Raw genomic sequence first — 12,216 nt, 5'->3', positions numbered from 1 at the left:
AACATTCAATTGTCCGCATAGAACATTCAATCGTCCACATAGAACATTTAATCGTCCACATAGAACATTCAATCATCCACGTAGAACATTCAATCGTCCACGTAGAACGTTCAATCGTCCACGTAGAACATTCAATCGTCCACATAGAACATTCAATCGTCCACATAGAACATTTAATCGTCCACATAGAACATTCAATCGTCCGCATAGAACATTCAATCGTCCACATAGAACATTCAATCTTCCACATAGAACATTCAATAGTCCACATAGAACATTCAATCTTCCACATAGAACATTCAATCGTCCACATAGAACCTTCAATCGTCCGCATAGAACATTCAATCGTCCCAATAGAACATACAATCGTCCACATAGAACATTCAATCGTCCACATAGAACCTTCAATCGTCCGCATAGAACATTCAATCGTCCACATAGAACATTCAATCGTCCACATAGAACATTCAATCGTCCACATAGAACATTCAATCGTCCGCATAGAACATTCAATCGTCCCAATAGAACATTCAATCGTCCACATAGAACATTCAATCGTCCCAATAGAACATTCAATCGTCCACATAGAACATTCAATCGTCCAGATAGAACATTCAATCGTCCACATAGAACCTTCAATCTTCCACATAGTACATTCAATCGTCCGCATAGAACATTCAATTGTCCACATAGAACATTCAATCATCCACATAGAACATTCAATCGTCCACATAGAACCTTCAATCTTCCACATAGAACATTCAATAGTCCACATAGAACATTCAATCTTCCACATAGAACATTCAATCGTCCACATAGAACATTCAATCGTCCACATAGAACCTTCAATCTTCCACATAGAACATTCAATCGTCAGCATAGAACATTCAATCGTCCCAATAGAACATTCAATCGTCCACATAGAACATTCAATCGTCCACATAGAACATTCAATCGTCCCAATAGAACATTCAATCGTCCACATAGAACATTCAATCGTCCACATAGAACATTCAATCGTCCGCATAGAACATTCAATCGTCCCAATAGAACATTCAATCGTCCACATAGAACATTCAATCGTCCACATAGAACATTCAATCGTCCACATAGAACATTCAATCGTCCACATAGAACATTCAAAGATCCACATAGAACATTCAATCGTCCGCATAGAACATTCAATCGTCCACATAGAACATTCAATCGTCCACATAGAACATTCAATCGTCCACATAGAACATTCAATCGTCCGCATAGAACATTCAATCGTCCACATAGAACATTCAATCTTCCACATAGAACATTCAATAGTCCACATAGAACATTCAATCTTCCACATAGAACATTCAATCGTCCACATAGAACATTCAATCGTCCACATAGAACATTCAATCGTCCACATAGAACATTCAATCGTCCGCATAGAACATTCAATCGTCCACATAGAACATTCAATCGTCCACATAGAACATTCAATCGTCCACATAGAACATTCAATCGTCCACATAGAACATTCAATCGTCCACATAGAACATTCAATCGTCCACATAGAACATTCAATCGTCCACATAGAACATTCAATCGTCCGCATAGAACATTCAATCGTCCACATAGAACATTCAATCGTCCACATAGAACATACAATCGTCCACATAGAACATTCAATCGTCCACATAGAACATTCAATCGTCCACATAGAACATTCAATCGTCCACATAGAACCTTCAATCGTCAGCATAGAACATTCAATCGTCCCAATAGAACATTCAATCGTCCACATAGAACATTCAATCGTCCACATAGAACATTCAATCGTCCCAATAGAACATTCAATCGTCCACATAGAACATTCAATCGTCCACATAGAACATTCAATCGTCCACATAGAACATTCAATCGTCCACATAGAACATTCAATCGTCCACATAGAACATTCAATCGTCCACATAGAACCAATTCAGGAAAGACACTGATTTTAAAGATGAATGATCTCAACATTTTCCTTATAAGGTTTTTTTAAATGACATTTATGAGACAAAAAAAGGTCAAAACTCTCAGTAACTATAGAATTAAATTCATAATCTAAATAAACATATCATTTAAATGTAGAACCAACATGTGGTCCAGCGACGGTGAGAACCGACGCCTTCATCTGTTCCCACAAGAGTCCGGCTTAAGTAACAACCAGTCCATCATATAAGTGACCATCTCATCGCCGAGACCTTTGACCTCACAAACACACGTATGTGCTCGGTTTATCCATCGCGGTTCATGACATGTTATACCAGCAGCCTTTTAACACGCCTCACATGTTCGTGACATACATGTGCGAGTCGCTCCTTCCATAGAGAAGAAGAAGAAGAGAGTCGGGAGAGAGAGAGAGAGAGAGAGAGAGAGACACATGGTCTGGACCGGAGTAATAATCCTCACATCACATTAATGACTCGCACACACACACACACACACACACACACACACACACACACACACACACACACACACACACTGACCTCAATATCTCTCAGCAACTCACACACAACTTTCCTCACGACAGAAATATAGATAAAATGATCAAGTTATCGTTTTATACATAAAAGACCAGCAGAGAAACATCAGCGGGTCCGACCCGTTGCCCCTCCCACACCAACCCCCCACCCCCCCCCCCCTATCTGCCTCCCTCTCCGTCCACTTGTTCCTCATCATCCCTCTTTTCTTCTCGTCCTTCACTCGTGGAAAACTTTTCAACCGAATTCAAGCGACACTGTCGAATCATACATAAGGTGAACTTGTGTCTCTTCGCCTGTCACTCCATCACACACTCTCACACACACACACACACACACACACACACTAAGACCGCCTTCCGATCAGTGATCAATTACCTTATCAATAACGACCGATCTTCCTCTTCCCAAAAAAGTGAGGTTTTCCCCCCCCCACCGGCGTCCACGGCGAGGCCGACTAGCTGGACTCTCTCCGTCCTCCAGTCCTCCGTCAATCTGGCCACAAACCCCTCTTTCCTCCCTTTATCCCGAGGTAAGATACTTACTTTTCAGATAAAGCATATTATGATAAATCGGCTGAACTCGGGCGTGTGTGTACGTGTGAGCGTGTGACCGTCACACACATTCACTGTAAGCACACGGTGTGCACGCCGAACGTGCACAAACTATCGAAAAACAACCTTTTTTTTGCTGTGAAATAACATCAGAGTTAGTGACACGTTGGTAGATGTTCGTAGATGTTTGGATCCTTTAGAAAGAAACTCTTCAGCATAAAAGTTTATGATTGTTGTTGTTGTTGTTTTTTTTTTTTTAAATGGACTCAACAGAGTTTGGCTCGAACGAAGCACAAGAGAAAAGTCATTGTCATGTGTTTGCTCTCGGGGTCAGAGCTGTGCACTGATGGAGTTGCATGAGAGGGAAGCACATGGACACATGTTCACGAGTGAGGGGACACGGAGGTCAACGACGGGGAATAAAAGAGTTTGTGGAAAATGAAAACTAAATGAAAATTCAACGCTTGTGTCGCCCGCGGGACGAGGATGCGTGCTGGCTTGGAAATGGGATGTTTATGAAAATGTGTGTGTGAGTGTGTGTGTGTGTGTGTGTGTGTGTGTGTGTGTGTGTGTGTGCAGGGCTTGTGTGCCGCTAGATTAGATACACTAAGCCTCTTATGTACTAGTTTGTCCTGAATATGCTCTGGCTCCGGGTCCTAGTGCGTCACCGTCGTCCCTCAACAGGACACAAAACAACTTGAAGACAAATAGAATAAAACAAATATAACCATCAATAAAACAATTATGTGTTTAGATATTTGGATGAATTAATATGATTTGAGGTTGAGACACGTAAATAAATAAAAAAAAAAACATTTAAATGTTGGATCCGCAACAAATCATTAAAGATCTATAGATTTATTACCCGGTAATTAAATGCAATAAGCAGATCTTAACATGATCATCGTGTTTAATAAAATAGTATTTTGGACACGAATCATCAAATAACATTCATTGATGAATTCAATTCTCACCTGATCAATATAAACCAGGGATGAGAAAAACGTTTCTTCAGAAGCTACAATATATACTTTTACTGTATAGAAATACAAAAAGTATTACAAAAGAAGATAGACAAATAAAAAACCATACGAAATACGATACGGAATTTAAAAATTAAATTAAAATAACTACAAAAAAATAAAAATCTCAATATTCACTAAAATAGTTTTGAGGGGCAAGAAAAAGAGAACAAATAGAACAAAGAAAAAAAGAACTAAAGAAAGTTAAAACAATAATAAATATTGAAGTCAGACATTGCTTCCTGTTTTTTTTAGTTGTCTATTATTTGTATTATTTTATTCTTTAATTCTTGAACTGACACCAGAAAAAATTCCCAATGTTTCTGGTTCTGATTCGGTTTAGTTTCACTCTGAGCTCAGGAGGGCCGAATATTTCGGGTGAATATTTACAGTCAAAGAACCAAATCTTTATAAACAATCTTTTTAATTCAAAAATAATTTAACACTTATTCCGTTAGATGGAAAGATGCTTAGAATACAAAGTTTTAATTTCACATAAACTGTTACGTTAGCTTAGCAATTAGCTTTTGCAATAAATTGCTTCATTAACAGACGGTTTAAATCAAACAAACGATCATTTCTTAATGAATAATAGTTGTGCGAAGTAAAAAGATAACAATAATTTACGATTAATGCATTAGATGGACAGATGCTTAAAATACTATGTTTTATTTCACATAAACTGTTTACGTTAGCTTAGCAATTAGCTTGTTACAATAAATTAACAGACGGTTTAAAGCAAACAAACGATCATTTTTTAATGAATAATAATTGTGAAAAGATACCAATAAACGAAATAACGACTTTACGAATTAACATTAAACGTCTCATGTCAATGTCGCCAGATAACTTATGGCGTGCGCGTGCACCTGCCGCTCGCGCGCATTTACAGTGTCGTGCGTTACGCGCCCTTTTTTCGCGCGCTTTCTTCCCTAAACTTTTTTTTTTTGTATGATCTTAACACTCGAGAAATAAACGTTAGAAAAAATAGTTCCTCGAACCCACGACCGTCGAGGCCTCACTCGCACCGGAAGTGTCCAAACACAACCACGTGACCAACAACACAGAAAGACTCACCTGAGTTTTTTTTTCCTCTCGTTTTATTTGTGACAATAAAAAAAAAGCTTCAAACGCGCCGCTGAAGTGTGTGTCTGTGGCTCGTGTGTGTGTCTTTATATCTGTGCTTTGGCTTTACACTGCTAGATAAACCCCTTATACAGTTTTAGGCTCGGGCGACATGGGTCTGTGTGTGTGAGAGAGTGTGTGTGTTTGTGTGTTAGTGTGTGGATTTTAAACTATAAGAAATCCGATTCAATTAACAGAGAAGCGGCTTTGGACGCAGAGAAATTGCGCAGAGGATGCGCAGCATTATGAGGCCTCCGACAATAAAGGGCCTCACCTCGCCTTTAACTCCTGGCGTCGTGGACGTGGATTTATCCACAGATGGTTCTTCGAGGTTCACCTGCGTCTCTTGATGTCACCTCGACATTATTGTTTCAAAATACGAAGTTATTGCAGTTTATATTTCTTCAACGCGGGCAGACAACGGCATTTTGAACGCAAATATACATGCAGAATGCAATATAACTTCGATTTAAAACATTATTTATTTGTTATATTAATATATATATATTTCACTATTTTTGACTTATTTATATTTATACTTTTATATCCATTAATTACATGCAATATTTAAAACATTTATTTATTCTGTTTATATTATATTGCACTATTTATAACTTATTAATATTCATATTTATACAATCACCCTATGCTGTGTTTTTTAAACGAAATTTCGTTGCCAGTTTTTCACTGCTGTGTTCTTCTGTGCTCTGACAATAAAGAAAGTCTAACATTTTAAACGAATAATTCAAATAACCTGTTACTTTATTCGTCCTATAATTTGAGACACAAATAAACGAAGTGTAACCTTCGTTTAATCTATAGTTTAAGTTCACAGGACGAGCCTTATTTACGCAAGAATATGCATTTATTTTAACACATAACTGCTTGTTTTTGGGTGGAATTATGAGCATCTATACATAAAAACCACAACAAAAACTAGCCAAATGTGTTAAAAACAAAGACGGATATTATGATCCACTGATTTTTTATTTTGAGTTTCTCATGTTTTTTAATGTTTAGAGACTTCGATGGTTTATTTACGATCAATTAAATGTATGTTTAAATAAACATAAAATGTTAACACTACCCAAACAATGTATCTCGTTAAGTGGAATTATATTTATTACTGAAATAGAAATAATATGTATCTCATTTTTAATATTATAAAGATTATTATATGTAGGAGTTATGACTGTAATTGTAATAATGATGAACATATGAATGTGTATGAGTGTAAATATATGTGTATTTATACAGTGTAGCTTAAAACATAAAGTAGGCGGTCATTAATAAAATCTTGTGCGTCTTTTTTTCTTTCTTTTTTGTGCGAACCACGACTGAAATAAATCAAACTGAAAGTAGACATCGTAGTATCATAATGGTTTTACTGTTATTATTATTAATAACGGTGTTAAAATACAATCGTTGTTGCGGTTATTATTCCCGTCACTATTATTATTATTGTTATTATTGCAGCTGTGGATGAATGGACCGGAGGGAGCATGTCGGGGATCAGAAGGGGATTTAATCGCCGAACAAGGTTCTCTTTGTCCAGTTTTTAATCCTGCCTGCTCCCCACCTCCACCTCCACCTCTCCATCCTTCCTCCAATTATTTCCATCAGGCCAATTCTGGAAGAAAAAAAAAAAGGAGTTAAAATTAAAGTAACATGTTTGCTCGTTTATTTCACGCGTCATTTACACTTTTTTTTTTTTTTTTTTAAAGGCACCTCAGAGAAATACTTTGGACAGTTTGACGGTGGAGGCACCTGAGCGCGTGCCCGCGTGAGCGCGTCCACGATTGCGTAGAGAGAGAGAGAGAGAGAGAGAGAGAGAGAGAGAGAGAGAGAGAGAGAGAGAGAGAGCGAGAGAGAGAGACAGGTGGAGAGAGAGAGAGAGAGAGAGAGAGAGAGAGAGAGAGACAGAGAGAGGGAGAGAGAGAGAGAGAGAGAGAGAGAGAGAGAGAGAGGGAAGGGCTTAAAGGAGTTGAGTAAGAAGTTACTTGTAATTAGCCTCCTCTTCTTGTCCGCCTCACTTGTCCACCCTGCGTGTCCGCGTCACCTCCAGCAGCGAGGGACCAGTAGAGGCCCCTGCAGACCTCCAGCACCTCCAGCACCTCCAGCACCTCCAGCACCATCAGAAGAACCCGCTCAGAGTTCTGGACCTGCAGCTGCTTTTTTTGGGCACATTTCTTTGCGCAATTACGCACCACTTGGATAAAAAAAAAAAAAAAGCTTTATTTTTTTTAACTGCGTTTATTTATTTTTTAAGTAGAAAACCACGTGCTGGGTTAAACATTCGGACTTGTCGTTGTTGCTTAGCAACCTTACATCCGACTGTTTTAATCCCTTGAGGGAGAAATATCGAAAACAACAACAAGTGTTGGTGAAAAACAGACGGAGGGAGCGATAGAGAGAGAGAGAGAGAGAGAGAGAGAGAGAGAGAGAGAGAGACACCCCCCGGAGACTAGCTCGCAGACCCGGCCCCCGGTCACAGAGACGTGGAGAGAGAGTGAGGGAGTGAGGGAGTGTTTTAAAGCCTGCAGGAGGCATGATGTCCTACATTAAGCAACCCCATTACGCCGTGAACGGGTTAACTCTGTCCGGCCCGGGCATGGATCTGCTCCACTCCGCCGCCGTGGGATACCCCAGTAAGTACCAACTCCTGCCCTCATCTTGTGTTGAACTGTTTTGTTTTTTATTCATCGTAAAAAATCTGTGATATTCGATTTCATCCGTTGAGTCTCTACGCGAACATGTGTGCACTTGACCTGGAGTCGTGAGGATTAGAGTCAAACAGAAAAAACAGTGAATAACGTGTGAATGGAGAGACAAGCGGTTCTCACACCGATTTAAATTCAATCTGTTGCGTCGTTTTAACCTATTTATGATCAAGATGCTCATTGTGACCAACACCTGTCAGGCTCGGCCTGGATCTCACTTTATTCTTTGACTTATGTCAGGTCGCTTTGACAGATAAAGACACGAAACACTCTTGTTCACATTTTTAGAGGAAGGCCGCACAAAAAACGCATTGAAATTTCGTTCAATGGTATATTTGTTAACAAACAAACGAACACAAAATATCGTTATTTTGTGATTCGTAAACACAACATTTCGTTTTCACGTTAATATTATGTTAAACATTATTCACACAAATAGATAAATAATAATAATGAAAATAACGATTTATTTTTTTAAAAACTACAATTTCATCCCGTATTATATTCGTAATGTGATTAACGTGTTCTTGTTCACGCCAGACAATTACTTCTCAGGTTTCGTTGCTTGTATATCATATTATTCTAATAATATTATTATCATTAATAATTGTCGTATATACCTGTTATGATTGCTATAGGAACGTTCGTTGCGGGTCTACGGGCGGACCGTTATTTGTGTGACAATTTTGTGATTCGATAAACTTGATTCCTTTTTTGTAGTAATAATAATAATAATAATAATAATAACAATAATAATAATAACAACAACAACAATAATAAATAATAATAATAATAATAATAATAATAATAATAGTATTACTGCCACGACTGATACTATGACTAATAATAATAATGACAATAATAATAATAACGATAATAATACTAATACTAATACTAATACTAATACTAATACTAATAATAATACTGTCACGACTGATCCTATGAGTAATAATAATAATAACAAATAAGGTCTTTTCTACGCAGGTACGCCGCGCAAACAGCGTCGAGAGCGCACCACGTTCACTCGAGCACAGCTGGATATTCTGGAGGCTTTGTTCGCCAAAACACGTTACCCGGACATCTTCATGAGGGAGGAAGTGGCCCTCAAGATCAACCTGCCGGAGTCCAGAGTCCAGGTAACTTTCTTGAATCATGTCAACCAGTGGTTATATTTCCTACGCGTCGACGAACGAAATAAAAGCGGCGACAAGATTAAAATCAAGTAATAAAATCAAGCTAAATATACCAATTTATTACATTTTGTATCGCTTTTATCTTAATATTTGTATTTATTTATATATAACAATCACCTTTTTCCCACATGTTTTTACTGATACACCTTTATTACATTTATAGTCACAACAGTTCACATACATGCAAAAAAATGTATTGAAAAACGAACTAAACAATAATATTTTAAACAGAAGTTCACATACTTACTCAACAAAATACACAAATAGTTGGGAGGGAGTTTAAATTTATATTATATCTTTTAAGGGCCAATTTATACCCCAACAATGACAACATATTCAGAGGCTGCTAATAAATAAAGTAAAACATTGTTCTACAAGATCTCTGACCTCATTAGGGTCACATTATGAAATTGTATATTATTATTTGACACAATATCAGGGTTTGAGAGAGAAAGTCTTATTAAAACGAGGTCAAAACTCTCTTTATTTTAAATGTGTTTTTGTGGCGACTCCTGCTGACGTCACGCTCCTCCAACCCTCCAGGTCTGGTTCAAGAACCGTCGTGCCAAGTGTCGGCAGCAGCAGCAGCAGAGCACGGGCCAGTCCAAACCCCGGCCCCCCAAGAAGAAGTCCTCCCCGGCCCGGGACTCCAACAGCGAGGCCACCGCCAACCCCTCCAACGGAGCGTACAGCCCCCCACCCCCTCCCCCGGGCACGGCCATCACCCCCAGTGCCAGCTCTGCCAGTGCCACGGTGTCCATCTGGAGCCCGGCCTCCATCTCCCCGCTGCCGGACCCCCTGTCGGCCTCCAGCACCCCCTGCATGCAGCGCACCTCCGCCTACCCCATGACCTACACCCAGGCCCCGGCCTACACCCAGAGCTACGCCGGCTCCTCCTCCTACTTCACCGGCCTGGACTGCAGCTCCTACCTGTCGCCCATGCACCCGCAGCTGTCGGGCACCGGGGGCGCCCTGAGCCCCATCACCGCCTCCTCCATGGGGGGACCCCTCAGCCAGTCGCCCGCCTCGCTCTCCTCCCAGGGCTACACCGCCGCCTCTCTCGGGTTCGGAGCCGTCGACTGTCTGGACTACAAGGACCAAGCTGCCTGGAAGCTCAACTTCAACGCCACTGACTGTCTGGACTACAAAGACCAGAACTCCTGGAAGTTCCAGGTCTTGTAGAGGGCGAGCAAAGAGGCTGGTTTTTTTGGGAGGGAACACATGGGTCAGTACCAGGGTCTGTGCATGTGCGGGAGACCAGGCAGAAGCAGTCGATCCAAGAGACATTGCTCTCCTTAGAAAACATGTCTAGATGTAGTGAAGATCAAAAAACAATTACATTATTGTTGCATCACTTTTTAAATAATGGAAATGAAAAATAACACAAATGTTGATAAAGTTTGACATTTTCATCATCAATGTGTTACTTTAGTAATCGTCATAATACAAATAAATACAAATAAAGTTAATTTAAGAATCGATTTATTTAAACCAAATATTTAATCTCTGAGATTAAAGTCACGCATTTATTTTTAAAATATGTTGATGGTTTTGACTCTGGACGGTTTTCAATAAAACTTTTCTTAAAAAAAAGTAAAATGTACTGATTCCGGTTGAAAACTGTCCTTCATAAGAAAGTTATTTTTCTTCTAAATGGACCAAAAGTGTCACAAACTGCCAATTTATATAAATTTCCTTTTTAAAAAACAAACGTAATTGTCAACTGCTTTAATGACTTTCATTAAAGTTTTCTTTTTTAAAAATGGATCAAAAGTGACGCAAGTCGTCAGTTTTTTTTCTTTTTTTTTTACAAAAGAAAACTTTATTAAAAAAACAAACATGGTCAAGGCCACTCATGACTCTTACGTTCCCGAACACGCACAGACCCGACAATGACCCGACACCGAATCTAACCCCAAATTTCTGTGGGAAGAAAGAAAAGAAACGTGGGCGGATAGATGTGAGAAGGAGGTGATTTTGGTGAAGATGCTTCAGAGAGTCGGGGTCGTCCTCGAGGCCTTTCAAGATGGTCTCAGATCTCAGCAGCAGGGGCTGCGAACAGAAGAACCTGTTGCCTTCCAGCGTTGGTTGCGATCATTAGCAGAGCGGCTTGTTAGTTTAATAGGATCAACTCCGGACAATTCAGGCAACAATGGTCTCATTGTGCCCCCCCACCCCCCCGCCAGAGGATGGATCCAGCTCGAGGTGTGTGAGGACTGAGAGAGGGACGGGGTCTGGGCCACCCTAGAGCCCCCCCGACCCCCTTTATGCACAGAGAGTGGGGCGCCCCCTGTAAAGATTCTATAAATATATATATTTGATGTATTTTTGATTCTTTTTGTATTAGACTCAATGTTTCTTTAAGTGAATTGGTATAAATTGTGGTAAATTGTCATAATATTATTATCAGTATTAATATAATTGTCGTCCGATGAAGACATGGATCACTGATGTACCTTTTTTTGTTTTTTTTCTTCCGGATTCTTTTGTAAATATTCAATCAAGTCGGCCATGTTTGACGCAGCAACACACTTTTTTTTTTTTGATTCATAGAAAAACTGCCAACTTTTTTTCTTTCTGTTTCTATTTCTTCAATTTCTTTCGAACTCAGGGGTTTATTCCATAAGGACGTAGCGGCGATAGATGCTCTTTTTAATCACTTACTTTTGCATGAATCTTCTCGGCTTATCTTCCTCTGACATGAATGAATCGGCTTATTTTGTATATTTCATTTGTCTCCTGTGTTTGAGCAGTCTCGCCACGCTAGCGTAGCCACCATGTTTCTGAGACAATAAACCACTTTATTAAACGTCCTGCTCTCCGTGTGTTTTCTGCCTTCATCGTCAAAGAAAACAGTTTTGCGTCCTGCAGGAAAAAACACTTTGTATTGCATTGACATATAATTGAGTTGACATTTTTCGTTTTAAGTTTTGTCGTTTAATTGGTGGATAAAGTGTTTTGTTAAGTTGATCTCGTTCATATTTGCACATTTCACCACGAATTACATCTAAAACAACATTTTACAGGAAACATATAAAGACTCTTATTGTGACTGGAAGTCAAAACTACATTTTCAACACAGAAAAAAGAACCTC

The 12,216-nt window shown here is 39.3% G+C and overlaps 1 protein-coding gene across 1 annotated transcript; it reads left to right on the top strand.

Annotated features, from left to right (window-relative positions):
• Positions 1–7,595: 7,595 nt before the first annotated feature.
• On the top strand, positions 7,596–10,303 carry otx5 (orthodenticle homolog 5). Its single transcript, XM_087796022.1, has 3 exons — positions 7,596–7,856; positions 8,913–9,064; positions 9,665–10,303. The coding sequence occupies exons 1-3, from the start codon at positions 7,757–7,759 to the stop codon at positions 10,301–10,303; spliced, it is 891 nt and encodes a 296-aa protein (XP_087652148.1). The 5' UTR covers positions 7,596–7,756.
• Positions 10,304–12,216: the final 1,913 nt, after the last annotated feature.

This window comes from Callionymus lyra, chromosome 7 (genome assembly GCF_982586985.1).
Source record: "Callionymus lyra chromosome 7, fCalLyr1.hap1.1, whole genome shotgun sequence".
NCBI classification, from domain to species: Eukaryota; Metazoa; Chordata; class Actinopteri; order Syngnathiformes; family Callionymidae; genus Callionymus; species Callionymus lyra.
The sequence above is the reverse complement of the archived record's forward strand: the minus strand, read 5'-3'. Positions and strand labels throughout refer to the sequence as shown.

Excerpts from the sequence above, each read along its gene's own strand:
- otx5 (XM_087796022.1), top strand. The coding sequence starts at position 7,757 with ATGATGTCCTACATTAAGCAACCCCATTACGCCGTGAACGGGTTAACT. Across the intron at positions 7,857-8,912 it reads CGCCGCCGTGGGATACCCCA|GTACGCCGCGCAAACAGCGT; the intron begins GTAAGTACCAAC and ends TTTTCTACGCAG. Across the intron at positions 9,065-9,664 it reads TGCCGGAGTCCAGAGTCCAG|GTCTGGTTCAAGAACCGTCG; the intron begins GTAACTTTCTTG and ends CCAACCCTCCAG.